Source organism: Triticum urartu, chromosome 4, assembly GCF_003073215.2.
Source record: "Triticum urartu cultivar G1812 chromosome 4, Tu2.1, whole genome shotgun sequence".
Lineage (NCBI taxonomy): Eukaryota > Viridiplantae > Streptophyta > Magnoliopsida > Poales > Poaceae > Triticum > Triticum urartu.
The window spans coordinates 511,346,149-511,365,070 of NC_053025.1; the positions used below are offsets into that span (position 1 = coordinate 511,346,149).

At 47.7% G+C, this 18,922-nt stretch overlaps 1 protein-coding gene across 1 annotated transcript; it reads right to left on the reverse strand.

Moving 5' to 3' along the window:
* Positions 1–1,412: 1,412 nt before the first annotated feature.
* LOC125554022 lies at positions 1,413–2,408 on the reverse strand. Its single transcript, XM_048717650.1, has 2 exons — positions 1,963–2,408; positions 1,413–1,886 (listed from the first exon to the last, which is right to left on the reverse strand). The coding sequence occupies exons 1-2, from the start codon at positions 2,295–2,297 to the stop codon at positions 1,598–1,600; spliced, it is 624 nt and encodes a 207-aa protein (XP_048573607.1). The 5' UTR covers positions 2,298–2,408; the 3' UTR covers positions 1,413–1,597.
* Positions 2,409–18,922: the final 16,514 nt, after the last annotated feature.

Consider the following 18,922-nt stretch of genomic DNA (forward strand, 5'->3'; position numbering starts at 1 on the left):
ATGATGGCCTTCTTCACCACTCTTTAGTCCCCAACCTCCTCCCCACCGTCCTACAATACGTGGATGACACTCTCATCCTGGCAAATTCCTCCTCCAACGGGACCTAGCTCAAACAAATTCTCGATAATTTTGCCAACGTGACCGGCCTCTCTCTCAATTTCCACAAAACAACGTATCTCCCCGTCCACCTCTCACCCAACCTAGCCTCTGTAATTAGCAACATCTTCAGTTGTGTCATCTCTGCGTTCCCTCAACCTTACCTTGGTCTACCTCCCTCCCCCCACCAAACTACCTTCTCCAGCTTTCCAACCCATCATCCAACACTCTTTAAAACACCTCACTGGATGGGTTGCTCGGTTACTCTCTTGTGGAGCTCGTCTTACCCTAATCTCTTCTGCACTCGACTCAATAGTGCTTTATTTCATGTCAGTTTTCCGTATCACCAAAAAGATCTTAAAACAACTAGACGTGATTCGTAGAGCCTTTTTTTGGGCCGCGGCAAACTGCTCGGGAGCACATTGTCTTATTACTTGGAAAAATGTTTCCAAACCTAAAAAATGGTGGTCTAGGCATAAAACATTTGCTTCTCTAGAATAATTGCTTACTAATGAAGTTTGCTTTCAAACTACTTTAGGGTAAGAGCCTACCTTGGGTAAACTGGTACTATAATAGATACTCCCACTCCATCGCAGATAAACCTACAAACCCCTCGTTTTTTGGAAAGTGGTAAACTCTCAGCTACCTACACTTCAAAATATATCCTTTGTGCTGACAAACAATGGCCTTACTACTTTTTTTGGACCGATAATTGGATCACTCATAAACCTCTAGCCACTGTTTACCCTCACCTCTACTCAACACCAAGTACAATCTCCTCAAGGAGACGATCACTAATGGTTCTATTTGCCCGCGATGTGATGCACCGATGGAGGATGCTACTCACTTGTTTGTCCAGTGCCTGTTTGCAGTTCAGGTCTGGGAGGCCCTACAACTCGCCGCACCACTCTCGTTTACTGTAATTTGGGATATAACTTTACCAACTGGGCTCGACTACGAAATTTGGCCGTCGGTCGTGCTCACTATTTTGTAGAAAATTTAGGGCTCTAGGAACGCTTCTGTTTTTCGCAATGAAAATCACACGCCTAGAACTACGCTTCTGAAACCTTAGATTCCCTCATAAAAGGGTGGCTGTCGTGTCTTGGCGTCAATACCTTTCCCTGCGCGCTAGCGCTCTCTTGTAACCCTGCCTCTGGCGCTTTGAGTAATATATTCAGGTGGGGATGCTCTCCCCACGGTGATTGTTAAAAGAAAACTTATATTGTTTATCAGAAGAAAAAAAATCTCCTTCACTGTTATTTTTGCCGTGTTTTTTCTCCTTTCACGTGACTGTCCATTCACTAACATCAGCAGTATGTCACACAGCTCGCGTCAATTCATTAACATCAGCAATATGTCACACAGCTTGAAGAAAACGGTAATCATCCATAACTAGTTCACTGAGCATACTCCCTCGGATTATTTAAAAAACTACCGCTAATTCCCTGGCCAATCAAACTACGTATCCGGCTGGACGATAGAGCCACCCGCCAGTCAACTCCTAGTTGCGGTGGCTGCAGCAGAGTGCCTGGACGATGCGCGTGCGGTGCTCCGGGTGGACGCTGATGACGAGCCAGAGGAAGGCGAGGACGCCCGCCCAGACGAGGATGTCCATGGACAGGTGAGTCCTGGGCTGCGACACCACGAAGGTGAGCACAAGGCTGGAGTAGGCCACCACGAACGACCACCGCACGTGCCGCGAGTCCGCCGACATCCGCACCAGCAGGCTCAGCGTCATCACCATCGAGCTCGCGAACCCAGCCCAGCTCGCCGCCATGAACAGCCAGTACCTGCACATCCGGCATGTCAACCGATACTGGCATGGCATGAACGACCGATCGAGTGGTTTTCACGGCGCGCGCGTACCTTGGGCGGTGCAGGTCGCGCATGATGGGGTCGCCGGCGCGGTAAAGCTCCCTGCCGTCCACCGACTTTGTCTCCTGCCAGTACCCGCCGGGGATGTTGGTGCCGAGCTGGTAGGTGAGCGTGGTGATCAGCGTGGCCACCACCAGCAGCGTGTTGGCGTCGTTGCCGACCCAGGTGTTCGGTCCCTGCCCGCCGAGCTGCTGCTGGTTCACGGCCGGCTGGTCGTGAGCCGCTGGTGGCGGCGGGTTCACGGCTGCTGCTGGTGCTTGGTGGCCCATCTCGACGTTGCCCGCCGGCGCCGCGCCTGGGTGAACTATGGGGAGGTGGAGGTCCATGCTCGCTCACTACCCAGTAGGGATCTCGAATCGGAGGAAGGTTCGGTGCTTGGTTGTGGTGACACCTCGATCGATCGGGGTTGGTTGCGCGGACGATGTGAGTGGCTCAGTGAAGTCGTGTAGGGCAAATATATAGAGTGGAGGTGGAGGAGCTCTGTGCTTCGCCGGGTCAAGTGAAGTCTACGACGCAGTGTTTTGTTATCCCGTAGAAATGACCGCGTCGTTGGCGACCCGTATCTTCTACGAACTCTCTTGACGCCCGCGTTGCCCCTCCCCCGCAAAATCACCCTGCATTTCAGCTGACCGAGTCTTTGGCGACCTGTGTCGTCTGCGTTGACCTGTGGGCTCCAGGAGTTGTTGGGCACTTGGACGTACTACGTGCTCTCTCCAACACCTTTAGGCATCTATGTTGCGCCACCAAATACTCCACCCATGGTTGCCATATAGTCTTCGTATGGATGACTTTGTGGGAAACATTAACCAAGCTGCGGTGCATTATTAAGTGAAAAATAGACTCAAAATTCTTGGTAACCATGTGAGCATAACAAATTCTAACTGGTTATCTCTTTCCAATCTTCGTAAGCTCCTGCTTGTTGTCTTGATAGTCTGACGGACGGGGACATCGGTCAGAACGGAAGATAAGGTTGAGATCACTGAGGATGACATAAGAGCAACTCCAACGGGCTGACCCAAACGAACGGCGATTTCGTCCGTTTTTTGTCCGTTTGAGTCGGCCGCCCGTCCGGCGTCCGTCCTGTTTTTCATATGGGTCGGCAGCACGCCCAACGCGCCGACCCATATGTGCAGGCGTGGCCGGCTGGCCGCCCAATTTTGCGTTGCATTCAACATATTGTGAAATAAAAATTTAACAAACAAAATAGTCCGCCCAAATAAATAGTATAGTTACAGGCCAAATAAAAATAAAAATGTTTCACATAGTTTTACAAACGAATAAAAGAAGATACATCTATTGGTTGCCAACATGAGTCCGCATATGCTCAACCAAATCATTTTGCAGTTGCATGTGAGTTTCCCAATCATGCATGTCTTTATGAAACTAAGTGAATTGCTCAAATGTTGCCGCTACTCCATGCTCAGGCACAACATTCTCACCTTGAAACTGAAAGCCTTGATCGTACAGACGTTCCGGGCACTCGTCTTCTACGATCAAATTGTGCATGATCACACAAGCAGTCATCACCTCCCATAGTTTCTGCGTGCTCCAAGTATTAGCAGGATACCGAACGATGCCCCATCGAGATTGCAAAACACCAAAGCCACGCTCGACATCCTTTCTAGCACTCTCTTGCTCTTGGGCAAATCTTTTCCTTTTCTCTCCAACAGGGTTGGGTATTGTCTTTACAATAGTGGTTCACTGAGGATAGATACCGTCACCCAAATAGTACCCTTTGTCGTAGTTGTGGTCGTTGACAGTAAAGTTCGCCGGTGGGCTATTGCCTTCGGCAAGCCTAGCAAACACCGGCGAGCGCTGAAGCACGTTAATATCATTGTGTGATCAAGCCATGCCAAAGAAAGAGTGCCAGATCCAGAGATCTTGAGACGCCACAGCCTCTAGTATGACAGTGCAAGGCCTTTCATGTCCCTTATACTGCCCTTGCCAAGCAGAAGGGCAGTTCTTCCACTCCCAGTGCATGCAGTCTATGCTGCCAAGCATCCCCGGGAAACCCCTGCTAGCATTCATCGCCAACAAACAGGTTGTATCTGCAGCTGTCGGCTCTCTCAAGTACTTAGGGCCAAACGCAGCAATCACAGCCTTGCAGAACTTATACAGGGACTCTAGGCATGTAGACTCGCTCATATGGACGTACTCGTCAATGAGATCACCGGGCACTCCGTATGCAAGCATTCAGATGGCGGCAGTGCATTTCTGATAAGAGCAGAAACCAATCTTGCCGATGACATCCTCTTTGCACTCGAAGTAGTCATCATAGCCGACCACTCCCTCTCTAATACGGTTGAAAACATGCCTACTCATATGGAACTGGTGGCAGAATTTGTGATGTTTGAACAATGGGTTTGTTGTATCAAAGTAGTCCTTCCAGAGAAGGAAATGCCCGCTCTCGCGGTTACGATTCAACGCCGGAAGGTGGCCCGGAATGGAGCCACGGAACAACGGCCGCTGGTTGTTGAGGTGGTGATGGACCAACACGGCAGCCAATATCTCCTCCTCATCGTTGGACGACGAATCGTAGGAGTCACAAATGAAATTGTGGAAAAAGAACTCGTTGGCGGAGTCCATTTTCGTACCTTGGCAAACTGTCGAACAGCTTGCGGGCGTCGAAGAAGGATACGGACGGCGAGGGGAGACGCGGCGCCCACAGACCAGCTAGCTGCCCTGCCGGCGTCCGACGAGTGTGACGACATCAGACGAGCGTGCTGGTCGTATGTGGCGGGGCCGGCGAGGCGTCTTCTTGGTCGCGGGGCGGCTGTGCGGAGGGGAAACCGGCAGCGGGAACTAGTTTGCTCCCCGGCGGCGGCGGCGGGCGACTTGGGGTAGGGGCGGCGTTGCTGGGCGGATGTGGAGGCGGCGGCAGCTGGGCGGCGGCATCAGTGACGGAGGAGGTGGGCGGCGAGGGTTGCTTGTTGGCCGGGGGGGACGCCAATGTGCCATAGACCAGCGGGCCCGGGGACAGGAGTAGGCGACCGCGCGCGCGTCCGTCGCGTGTCCGCGGCGACGCAAATCAGGCTCAAAATGGGCCGGGAATGGGTCGTCCGCGGACGAAAAACGGACGCGCGTCCGTTTGGGTCGGCGCGTTGGGTCGCCTTTTCTGTCCGCGTCGAGCCAAACGAACGGCCGCCCCATTGGAGTTGCTCTAAGAGCGCGATGCTGAGGGTGTCTAACTTTTGATGCATGACAACGACACATGCCATTCTGCCTGATAGGCACTTGGCGGATGGGACGGATACATGCATGCATGTACCTGTCGCATCAACCAGCACTCTGGAGTCTAATGTGATTAGGGAGTGCCAGAGGCTGGGTGAGCAGCAAAATCTGTTCCTGGAGAGAGGCTCGGGTATGAACCCATAAGAGGAGATTGCATATGCGCGCATGAAAGCATTTTGCTCAAACATTATTAAAAGGTTAGCTCCCCCCCCCCTCTTCAAGGAAGTTCAAGGCACCTCCCTAAGCTCTGAGAATATCCCGTGTACACCTCGCCGCACCACTCGAGCTACCAAGAGGACGGGAACAGCGGCCACATCCAAGGCCACTCCAGCGGAGAATGTTCTTCTACGAGCACTTGGCCTCGCCTCGGATGATTTGGAACCAGACGAGAAGGTGGTGCAGGAGCTCAAGGAGCTGTTTGATTCACCACTCCGAGAGCAGCATGTTAGGGTGATTGCGGCCATCTTTGGCAAGACACCACCACAGGGGACAGAGATGGATGGCAGTTCTACGGTGATCATGGCTGCGTGATGTTCACGTGCAGATCGGTGTAGGACGCTCCTTCATTGTGTTATGGATATCAACCCATCCATCACATGCTGGAACGCGTGAGGCCTTAACAACCCGGCGAAGAGAAAAGCGGTTAGAGAGTTTATTTCATCGGTGAAGTGCAACATAGTGTGTTTGCAGGAGACTAAACTGGATGTAATGGACCAATATATGATGATGCAATGCATTAGACCATCTTACGATGGATTTGCTTATTTCCCGGCAATTAATACGTGTGGAGGTATTGTGTTAGCGTGGGACTCCACGGTGCTCGAGGTGGACACCATCTTCACGGATGCACACTCACTAACCGGCCTTGTGCACAACAAGGATGGCTTCAAATGGTGGGTACCTGTTGTGTATGGTCCTCAAGGAGATGACCAGAAACTGGCTTTTTGCATGATTTACGTGAGCGTAGGGCAGGGTGCATAGGACCATGGATGATACTAGGAGACTTCAATATGATCCTTAGGGCGTCGGAGAAGAACAGTACCAACATTAACCGGAGGATGCTCAACAGCTTCAGATCATTTGTGGATGACATGGAATTGAAGGAACCCTACATGCATGGGAGGCGCTTTACTTGGGCGAACGACAGGGACTACCGAACCCTAACCAAGATTGATCGTGTGCTCGTGTTGGTGGACTGGGACTTGGCGAACCCAGACTGTTTTCTGCAAGCCGTAGGAACTAACGTTTCTGACCACGCTCCATTGTTGCTTAAAACCAATGCGATCTGCAGCCCCAAGCGGAGATTCAGATTTGAGCTCTTATGGACCAAACTGGAGGGATTCGAGGATGCAGTTAGGGAAGCCTGGGTGTGTAATGAAAACATCACCGATCCCTTCAAACGACTGGATGCTTTGTTACGTAACGCGGCAGTGGCTTTGCAAGCATGGGGGCAACGGAAGATCGGTAACATAAAGCTCAAACTGGCGATCACTAATTGGGTGATTTTGCGGCTCGAGCAAGCATAAGAGGACAGGCCTTTAACCTGCGATGAGCTCTGGCTGCGCCGTTCTGTAACGCCCTCGATGCGGCTATATCTCCCACGTGTCGAAGCACGACTTAGAGGCATAACCGCATTGAAAGCAATGTCGCAAGTGAGGTAATCTTCACACAACCCATGTAATACATAAGGGAAAGAGATACATAGTTGGCTTACAATCGCCACTTCACACAATTACATGGATAAAGCATTACATCATCCAAATACACTCAAGGTACGACTACGGAACCAAAATAAAAGAAGACTACCCCAAATGCTACACAGATCCCCGATCGTCCCAACTGGGCTCCACTACTGCTCAACTGGAAACGGAAACAACATGACGAACACGATCTTCATCGAGCTCCTCCTTGAGCTCGGTTGCATCGCCTGCACGGTATCATCGGCACCTGCAAGCTGGTTTTGAAGTAATCTATGAGTCACGGGGACTCAGCAATCTCACACCCTCGCGATCAAGACTATTTAAGCTTATAGGTAGGGTAAGGGTATGAAGTGGAGCTGCAGCAAGCGACTAGCATATTTGGTGGCTAACATATACACAAAAGAGAGCGAGAAGAGAAGGCAAAAGCACGGTCGAACAACTATGATCAAGAAGTGATCCTAGAACAACCTACGTCAAGCATTACACCAACACCGTGTTCACTTCCCGGCCTCCGCCGGAAAGAGACCATCACGGTTACACACACGGTTGATGTATTTTAATTAAGATCAACTTCAGGTTTTCTACAAACGGACATTAACAAATTCCCATCTGCCCATAACCGCGGGCACGGCTTTCGAAAGTTCAATCCCTGCAGGGGTGTCCCAACTTAGCCCATCACAAGCTTTCACGGTCAACGAAGGATATTCCTTCTCCCAAGACAATCCGATCAGGCTCGGCATCCCGGTTACAAGACATCCTCGACGATGGTAAAACAAGTCCAGCAAAGCCACCCAGATGTGCCAACAAATCCCGATAGGAGCTGCACATATCTCATTCTCAGGGCACACCGGATGAGCCAGACGTCGGGTAGGCCAGCCCAGAGTTGCCCCTGGTAGCTCTGGACATCGCTCAGTTTGGACCAACACTTAGAAAAGCACTGGCCCGGGGGGGTTAAAATAAAGATGACCCTCGGGATGCGCGACTCCCAAGGGAAAAAGGCTAGGTGGCGAATGGTAAAACCAATGTTGGGCCTTGCTGGAGGAGTTTTATTCAAGGCGAACTGTCAAGGGGTTCCCATTATAACCCAACCGTGTAAGGAACGCAAAATCCGGGAACATAACACCGATATGACGGAAACTAGGGCGGCAAGAGTGGAACAAAACACCAGGCATAAGGCCGAGCCTTCCACCCTTTACCAATTATATAGATGCCTTAATTAAATAAGTGATATTGTGATATCCCAACAATAATATCCATGTTCCAACAAGGAACAAACTCCAATATTCACCTGCAACTAACAATGCTATAAGAGGGGCTGAGCAAAGCGGTAACATAGCCAAACAACGGTTTGCTAGGAAAAGGTGGGTTATAGGCTTGGCCCAACAATATGGGAGGCATGATAAGCAAGTGGTAGGTATCGCGGCATAGGCATAGCAAAAGAGTGAGCATCTAGCAAGCAAAGATAGAAGTGATTTCGAGGGTATGGTCATCTTGCCTGAAATCCCGCAAGGAAGAAGAACGAGTCCACGAAGAAGACAAACGGACGTAGTCGAACGGGTGCTCACAAACGTGACGTTATCGGAACCAACTCGAAGAAGCAACACTGGAAAGAAGCAAACAACACAGTAAACAACCACCACATGAACATGGCATGATGCACAACCAAGTATGATGCATGTCCGATTTAAAGAGGCATGGCATGGCAAAGTGCACAAGCAATTCTACAAATTAAGTGGAGATCAATATGCAACGAGTTGCATATTGACGAAACACCACAACAAGTTATTTAGTTCGATCTCGTTTATGTACCCAACAATATTAAATGTTGATTAACATGGCAAGAGGTGAAGCACAACAAAACTACCTATCTAGGCAAGTTTAAATGAGGCCGGAAACAACAAACAACAATTCCGGTAAAACCCCATATGCATATTTTAAGGTTCGGTACTGATCTGCCCTAAAACATATTTTAGTGTTATTAAACATGCAAGGAGAAGCCATCATGTTAAACTAGGCATTTTTTCCACCCCATTTACATATAAAGTTTATTAAAATCTGAGCTACAGTTATTTAGTTATGAATTAAAGCATTTTAGCATGTCCATAGAGCAAATTTAAACAAACATCATTTTAAACATGTCAAACATGATTGAAAGTTGGTATTATTAAACTAGACAAAATTCTAAGCAACTTTCATATATAATTTATTCCGATCCGATGCACGGGTAAAAAGTTATTAGATGCATGATCCTAGGGACTAATCTGCAAAACTGACGTTCTCTGGGAAAAATAGGAAAACGCTCTATGTAAAAAAACACGATACAGGCCGAATCTGGTGGATCTGGGCTGGATGGAAACTGCTCACATTGGGCCCCTTGAGGCCTGCTGTTGGAGAGGCTGGACAGCAGCGTCTTGCTGGGCCGCGGGCGGGGCGCGATGAGGCACGGAGCGAGGCCGGCCCGTGCGAGCGATGCGGTCAACAGGTGCAGGCGAGGTGCTCGTCTCCCTCGCGACTATACCTGGCCAAACCTTGGGCCGGGCCGGGCTTCGAGCTGGGCCTAGCCAAGCCCGAGCCAAAAAACCTAGGCCCGAGCCCGGCCCGGCCATTGGGCCTAGTTTTGGGGCCCAAGCCCGGCCCGTACATGCAAAAGCCCGCCGGGCCTCGGGCCTCGGGCCGGGCCTCTTCAGAAAACTGCAAAAATGACGGGCCCGGGCCCGGCCCGGCCAGGCCACCGGGCTCAAAATCTAGGCCCGAGCCCGGCTCGGGAGCAGCGTCGGGCCGGACCGGGTCGGGCCGGGCCGGGCTGCCCATGGCCAGGTCTACTCGTGACAGAGAGAGCAGGGACATGGCGAAGGTGCAACGGTCGAGGCGCGGCTGAGGCAAGGCGGTGCGGAGGAGGTCTGGGGATGGGGGATCCATGGCAGAGGCGGCGAGATCCGGCGGTCCTCGACCGGATCTGACGTGAAACGGCGGCGGTGTTGGACTCGGGGCGTTCCTGGACGGCGATGAAGAAGAGGAACGGGACGACGCTGCAGAGGTGTTCTCCGGGGAGGCAGCGAATGGCCGGAGGTCGGGGACGGACCCAGATCGAGACGGAGGCGGTGGAACGACGCTGGGTGGCTCGGTGAAGGTGGTCTCCTGTGGGCGGCGCCGACGAGCTGGAGGCCATGGGGCGGCGTCCTAGTTTAGAGAGAGATAGAGAGAGAGATGTGAGAGGAGGGAGACACAGGGAGAGATGGAGGGAAAGAGAGCGACAGCAGGGCAGCTCATCTGCTCAGTGCGCCGGCGATGTGATGGCCGGACGGAGGCGGGGACGCGGGGCTCCAGGCAGGCGAAGCCCTCCCGCTCGAGGGGCTACGGGATTGGATCGAGGGGAAGCCTCGAGTGCTGGTTGGCCACTGGGAAAAACGAAAGAGGTAGGTGGGTGGATTGGGAAGGATCCCGATGAGAGAGTGGCGGCGGCCGAAATGGAAAGATGGGACAAGCCCCTAGGATGTAGGGTTAGACTGATATTTATATCAGATGAATTTAGGTTAGGGGATATCTCATCCCTACGATCGTAATCGGACGATCGCGAATAAAATAGCTAGGGAGTCCAAATAAGAAAACGGTGATGTTTTGTAGATGTTTGGGGATGATCCGGACACAACGGTGGCGACAGTCCGGGTCGGGTTCGGGAAAACTTTCGGACGCGCACGCGGAGGACCACGGGCTGACGAGAGAGGTTAGGTTGGACCTGGCGGTAGGTAGTGGGCTGTGCAGAAAGGCTTGGGCTGAGAGAAGAGAAGAGAGAGACCCGGCGACTATTTCCGGAGACCGAAAACGTCCGACGTTTGACCGGCTATACTGCCGCTAAAGTTATCCGTTGGGGCATCAAACGAACTCCGAATGCGATGAAACTTGGCAGGCGGCCTACCTATAACATAAAAACACCGCATGCCAACTTTCAATCCATTCCGAGAACATTTCCTGGCCACTTATAAAATAATATTTCGGACGTGCCGCGGGCGCGTGCAAGTGTGTCTGGGCTCAGAACGGACAACAGACGGAACTGGGGGAACCCGGACGGATGCAAGTTTTGAAAACATGTAGATGCAATGCGGATGATGACATGGCAAGATGCAACACACAAGCGAAAGGCAAGGCAACAATAGCGAATAACCGGAAGACACCTGGCGCATCGGTCTCGGGGCATCACAACACTCCACCACTACGAGAGGATCTCGTCCCGAGATCTAGAATGGCACCGGAGGAAAACGGAAGAGAAAGAGAAGAGGTAAAACTAAGTTGCTTCTTTGACCAATGAGTGAAACCAAGGAACCTTGCGAGGTTGAGCAAATTGAAAGAAAGAAAGCAACGGAGATGAACAACGTTGAAAGCACTCCGTTAGAAAAGAGGAATAAGAAAGAACCGATTCGGGTAGCACTCCGTTGAAAAGAGATGCGATACTTGATAAGATTAAAAGAACTAGAAGAGAAGCCACAACACTCTGGATAAAAGGATAAGCAAGGAAAGAACATGATGTTTATCATTCGAGATGATGAGAGAAGAGAGCAACATCACAATGCCTCCGGAAGAAAGAAATAGAAGATAGATAATTGAGAAAAAAAGAATTGAGAAGAAAATGACAACTTCTGCCACAAAAGAGCTTGAAAAAGGCATCCTTAGAAGAAGGGTCGAACGGAGTTGTTGGAAAATCAACAACGAAAAGATAAGCTTGATATGGTCTTATGGAATACCTCTCAAATTATGAGGTGACAACCTGCCACTCACGGGAAAAAGAATTGACTTGGTATGACCAAGGAGACGAGAAACTATTTCACCGGTAGGATAAAAGAAGAACTTGGGTCATTTATGAGTACCACAATTAGCAACAATCCTTAGGGAAGGCTTTAGGTGAAACATGACACAAGATACCTCCAACGAAGAGGTTGATGGATTTAAAATACCTCATTCTTAACAACGTGTGAATCATGAAACATGAACTCAAATTATCAAGAATGACATTGAAGGAAATATGCCCTAGAGGCAATAATAAAGTTATTATTTTATTTCCTTATATCATGATAAATGTTTATTATTCATGCTAGAATTGTATTATCCGGAAACATAATACTTGTGTGAATACATAGACAAACCAAACGTCACTAGTATGCCTCTACTTGACTAGCTCATTAATCAAAGATGGTTATGTTTCCTAACCATAGACATGTGTTGTCATTTGATTAACGGGATCACATTATTAGGAGAATGATGTGATTGACATGACCCATTACATTAGCTTAGCACCCGATCGTTTAGTATGTTGCTATTGCTTTCTTCATGACTCATACATGTTCCTATGACTATGAGATTATGCAACTCCCGTTTGCCGGAGGAACACTTTATGTGCTACCAAACGTCACAACGTAACTGGGTGATTATAAAGGAGCTCTACAAGTGTCTCCAAAGGTACATGTTGGGTTGGCGTATTTCGAGATTAGGATTTGTCACTCCGATTGTCGGAGAGGTATCTCTGGGCCCTCTCGGTAATGCACATCACATAAGCCTTGCAAGCATTGCAACTAATGAGTTAGTTGCGAGATGATGTATTACGAAACGAGTAAAGAGACTTGCCGGTAACGAGATTGAACTAGGTATTGAGATACCGACGATCGAATCTCGGGCAAGTAACATACCGATGACAAAGGGAACAACGTATGTTGTTATGCGGTCTGACCGATAAAGATCTTCGTAGAATATGTAGGAGCCAATATGAGCATCCAGGTTCCGCTATTGGTTATTGACCGGAGACATGTCTCGGTCATGTCTACATTGTTCTCGAACCCGTAGGGTCCGCCGCGCTTAAGGTTTCAATGACAGTTATATTATGAGTTTATGAGTTTTGATGTACCGAAGTTAGTTCGGAGTCCCGGATGTGATCACGGACATAACGAGGAGTCTCGAAATGGTCGAGACATAAAAAATGATATATTGGACAGCTATATTCGGACACCGGAAGTGTTCCAGGTGATTTCGGAGAAAACCGGAGTACCGGAGGGTTACCGGAACCCCCCCCCCCCCCCCCCCCCCAAGTTAGTTCGGAGTCCCGGATGTGATCACGGACATAACGAGGAGTCTCGAAATGGTCGAGACATAAAGATTGATATATTGGACAGCTATATTCGGACACCGGAAGTGTTCCGGATGATTTCGGAGAAAACCGGAGTACCGGAGGGTTACCGGAACCCCCCCCCCCCCCCCCCCCCCCCCCGGGAGAAGTAATGGGCCATATGGGCCTTAGTGGTGAAAGAGAAGGGCAGCCAGGGTGGGCTGCGCGCCTCCTCCCCCTGGTCCAAATTGGACTAGGAGAGGGGGGGGGCGGCGCCCCCCTTTCCTTCTCCTTCCCCACTTCCTTCCCCCTCCTAGAAGGAGTCCTACTCCTACTAGGAGGAGGACTCCTCCTTGGCGCGCCTATAGGGCCGTCCGGCCTCCTCCCCTTGCTCCTTTATATACGGGGGCAGGGGGCACCCCTAGACACACAAGTTGATCCACGTGATCGTTTTCTTAGCCGTGTGCAGTGCCCCCTTCCACCATAATCCTCGATAATGTTGTAGCGGTGCTTAGGCGAAGCCCTGCGACGGTAGAACATCAAGATCGTCACCACGCCGTCGTGCCGATGGAACTCTTCCCCGACACTTTGCTGGATCGGAGTCCGGGGATCGTCATCGAGCTGAACGTGTGCTAGAACTCGGAGGTGCCGTAGTTTCGGTGCTTGATCGGTCGGGCCGTGAAGACGAATGACTACATCAACCGCGCTGTGCTAACGCTTCCGCTGTTGGTCTACAAGGGTACGTAGATCACACTCTCCCCTCTCGTTGCTATGCATCACCATGATCTTGTGTGTGTAGGAAAATTTTGAAATTACTATGTTCCCCAACAGTGGCATCCAAGCCTAGGTTTTATGTGTTGATGTTATATGCACGAGTAGAACATAAGTGAGTTGTGGGCGATATAAGTCATACTGCTTACCAGCATGTCATACTTTGGTTCGGCGGTATTGTTGGACGAAGCGTCCCGGACCGACATTACGCGTACGCTTACGCGAGACCGGTTCTCCCGACGTGCTTTGCACAAAGGTGGCTAACGGGTGACGGTTTCTCCAACTTTAGTTGAACCGAGTGTGGCTACGCCCGGTCCTTGCGAAGGTTAAAACAGCACCAACTTGACAAACTATCATTGTGGTTTTGATGCGTAGGTAAGATTGGTTCTTGCTTAAGCCCGTAGCAGCCACGTAAAACTTGCAACAACAAAGTAGAGGACGTCTAACTTGTTTTTGCAGGGTATGTTGTGATGTGATATGGTCAAGACATGATGCTAAATTTTATTGTATGAGATGATCATGTTTTGTAACCAAGTTATCGGCAACTGGCAGGAGCCATATGGTTGTCGCTTTATTGTATGCAATGCAATTGCGCTGTAATGCTTTACTTTATCACTAAGAGGTAGCGATAGTCGTGGAAGCATAAGATTGGCGAGACGACAACGATGCTACGATGGTGATCAAGGGGTCGCACCGGTGACGATGGTGATCACGACGGTGCTTCGAAGATGGAGATCACAAGCACAAGATGACGATGGCCATATCATATCACTTAAATTGATTGCATGTGATGTTTATCTTTTATGCATCTTATCTTGCTTTGATTGACGGTAGCATTTTAAGATGATCTCTCACTAATTATCAAGAAGTGTTCTCCCTAAGTATGCACCGTTGCGAAAGTTCTTCATGCTGAGACACCACGTGATGATCGGGTGTGATAGGCTCTACGTTCAAATACAACGGGTGCAAAACAGTTGCACACGCGGAATACTTAGGTTATACTTGACGAGCCAAGCATATACAGATATGGCCTCAGAACACGGAGACCGAAAGGTCGAGCGTGAATCATATAGTAGGTCTGATCAACATAGTGATGTTCACCATTGAAACTACTCCATCTCACATGATGATCGGACATGGTTTAGTTGATTTGGATCACGTGATCACTTAGAAGATTAGAGGGATGTCTTTCTAAGTGGGAGTTCTTAAGTAATATGATTAATTGAACTTTAAATTTATCATGAACTTAGTCCTGGTAGTATTTTGCAAATTATGTTGTAGATCAATAGCTCGTGTTATTGCTTCCCTGTGTTTATTTTGATATGTTCCTAGAGAAAATTGTGTTGAAAAATGTTAGTAGCAATGATGTGGATTGGATCTGTGATCTGAGGTTTATCCTCATTGCTGCACAGAAAAATTATGTCCTTGATGCACCGCTAGGTGACAGACCTATTGCAGGAGCAGATGCAGACATTATGAACATTTGGCTAGCTCAATATGATGACTACTTGATAGTTTAGTGCACCATGCTTAACGACTTAGAATCGGGACTTCAAAGACGTTTTGAACGTCATGGAACATACGAGATGTTCCAGGAGTTGAAGTTAATATTTCAAGCAAATACCCGAGTTGAGAGATATGAAGTTTCCAACAAGTTCTATAGCTAAAAGATGGAGGAGAATCGCTCAACTAGTGAGCATGTGCTCAGATTGTCTGGGTACTACAATTGCTTGAATCAAGTGGGAGTTAATCTTCCAGATAAAATAGTGATTAACAGAATTCTCTAGTCACCATCACCAAGTTAGTAGAACTTCGTGATGAACTATGATATGCAAGGGATAACGGAAACGATTCCCAAGCTCTTTGTAATGCTGAAATTGACGAAGGTAGAAATCGAGAAAAACATCAAGTTTTGATGGTAGACAAGACCACTAGTTTCAAGAAAAGGGCAGAGGGAAGAAGGGGAACTTCAAGAAGAATAGCAAGCAAGTTTCTGCTCAAGTGAAGAAGCCCAAGTCTGGTCCTAAGCCTGAGACTAAGTGCTTCTACTGCAAAGGGACTGGTCACTGGAAGCGGAACTACCCCAAGTGATTGGCGGATAAGAAGGATGGCAAAGTGAACATAAGTATATTTGATATACATGTTATTGATGTGTACTTTACTAGTGTTTATAGCAACCCCTCAGTATTTGATACTAGTTCAGTTGCTAAGATTAGTAACTCGAAACGGGAGTTGCAGAATAAACAGGAACTAGTTAAGGGTGAAGTGACGATGTGTGTTGGAAGTGGTTCCAAGATTGATATGATCATCATCGCACACTCCCTATAATTTCAGGATTAGTGTTGAACCTAAATAAGTGTTATTTGGTGTTTGCGTTGAGCATGAATATGATTTGATCATGTTTATTGTAATACGGTTATTCATTTAAGTAAGAGAATAAATTGTTGTTTTGTTTACATGAATAAAACCTTATATGGTTACACACCCAATGACAATAGTTCATTGGATCTCGATCGTAGTGATACACATATGCATAATATTGAAACCAAAAGATGCGAAGTTAATAATGATAGTGCAACTTATTTGTGGCACTGCCGTTTAGGTCATATTGGTGTAAAGCGCATGAAGAAACTCCATGCTGATGGGATTTTGGAATCACTTGGTGCTTGCGAACCATGCCTTATGGGCAAGATGACTAAAGACTCCGTTCTCCGGAACAATGGAGCGAGCAACGGACTTATTGGAAATAATACATACTGATGTATGCGATCCGATGAGTGTTGAAGCTCGTGGCGGGTATCGTTATTTTCTGACCTTCACATATGATTTGAGAAGATATGAGTATATCTACTTAATGAAACATAAGTCTGAAACATTTGAAAAGTTCAAAGAATTTCAGAGTAAAGTTGAAAATCATCGTAACAAGAAAATAAAATTCCTGCGATCTGATCGTGGAGGAGAATATTTGAGTTACGAGTTTGGTGTACATTTGAAACAATGCGGAATAGTTTCACAACTCACGCCACCCGGAACACCACAGCGTAATGGTGTGTCCGAACGTCGTAATCGTACTTTACTAGATATGGTGCGATCTATGATGTCTCTTACTGATTTACCGCTATCGTTTTGGGGTTATGCTCTAGAGACGGCCGCATTCACGTTAAATAGGGCACCATCAAAATCCGTTGAGATGACGCCTTATGAACTATGGTTTGGCAAGAAACCAAAGTTGTCATTTCTGAAAGTTTGGGGTTGCGATGCTTATGTGAAAAAGCTTCAACCTGATAAGCTCGAACCCAAATCGGAGAAATGTGTCTTCATAGGATATCCAAAGGAAACTATTGGATACACCTTCTATCACAGATCCGAAGGCAAAAACTTTTGTTGCTAAATTCGGAAACTTTCTAGAGAAGGAGTTTCTCTCGAAAGAAGTGAGTGGGAGGAAAGTAGAACTTGATGAGGTAACTGTACCTGCTCCATTATTGGAAAGTAGTACATCATAGAAACCAGTTTCTGTGACACCTACACCAATTAGTGAGGAAGCTAATGATGATGATCATGAAGCTTCAGAACAAGATACTACTGAACCTCGTAGATCAACCAGAGTAAGATCCGCACCAGAGTTGTACGGTAATCCTGTTCTGGAAGTCATGCTACTAGATCATGATGAACCTATGAACTATGGAGAAGCAATGGTGAGCCCAGATTCCGCAAAATGGCTTGAAGCCATGAAATCTGAGATGGGATCCATGTATGAGAACAAAGTATGGACTTTGGTTGACTTGCCCAATGATCGGCAAGCAATTGAAAATAAATGGATCTTCAAGAGGAAGACGGACGCTGGTAGTAGTGTTACTATCTACAAAGCTAGAATTGTCGCAAAAAGGTTTTCGACAAGTTCAAGATGTTGACTACGATGAGAGTTTCTCACTCGTATCTATGCTTAAGTCTGTCCGAATCATGTTAGCAATTGCCGCATTTTATGAAATCTGGCAAATGGATAAACAAAGCTGCGTTCCTTAGTGGATTTCTTAAAGAACAGTTGTATATGATGCAACCAGAAGGTTTTGTCAATCCTAAAAATGTTAACAAAATATGCAATCTCCAGCGATCCATCTGTGGACTGGTGCAAGCATCTCGGAGTTGGAGTATGCGCTTTGATGAGATGATCAAAGTATATAGTTTTATACAGACTTGTGGTGAAGCCTGTATTTACAAGAAAGTGAGTGGGAGCACTACAGCATTTCTGACAAGTATATGTAAATGACATATTATTGATCGAAAATAATGTAGAATTATTCTGCAAAGCATAAAGGAGTGTTTGAAAGAAGTTTTTCAAAGAAAGACCTCGGCGAAGCTGCTTACATATTAAGCATCAAGATCTATAGAGATAGATCAAGACGCTTGATAAGTTTTTTCAATGAGTACATACCTTGACAATATTTTGAAGTAGTTCAAAATGGAACAGTCAAAGAAAAGAGTTATTGGCTGTGTTACAAGGTGTGAAATTGAGTAAGACTCAAAGCCCGACCACGGCAGAAGATAGAAAGAGAATGAAAGTCATTCCCTATGCCTCAGCCATATGTTCTATAAAGTATGCCATGCTGTGTACCAGATCTATTGTATACCCTACACTGTGTTAAGCAAGGGAGTACAATAGTGATCTAGGAGTAGATCACTGGACAGCGGTCAAAATTATCCTTAGTGGAATAAGGATATGTTTCTCGATTATGGAGGTGACAAAAGGTTCGTCGTAAAAGGGTTACGTCGATACAAGTTTTGGCACTGATCCGGATGACTCTTAGTCTCAATCTGGATGCATATTGAAAGTGGGAGCAATTAGCTAGAGTAGCTCCGTGCAGAGCATTGTTGACATAGAAATTTGCAAAATACATACGGATCTGAATATGGCAGACCCATTGACTAAACTTCTCTCACAGGCAAAACATGATCACACCTTAGTACTCTTTGGGTGTTAATCACATAGCGATGTGAACTAGATTATTGACTCTAGTAAACCCTTTGAGTGTTGGTCACATAATGATGTGAACTATTGGTGTTAAATCACATGGCAATGTGAACTAGATTATTGACTCTAGTGCAAGTGGGAGACTGAAGGAAATATGCCCTAGAGGCAATAATAAAGTTATTATTTTAT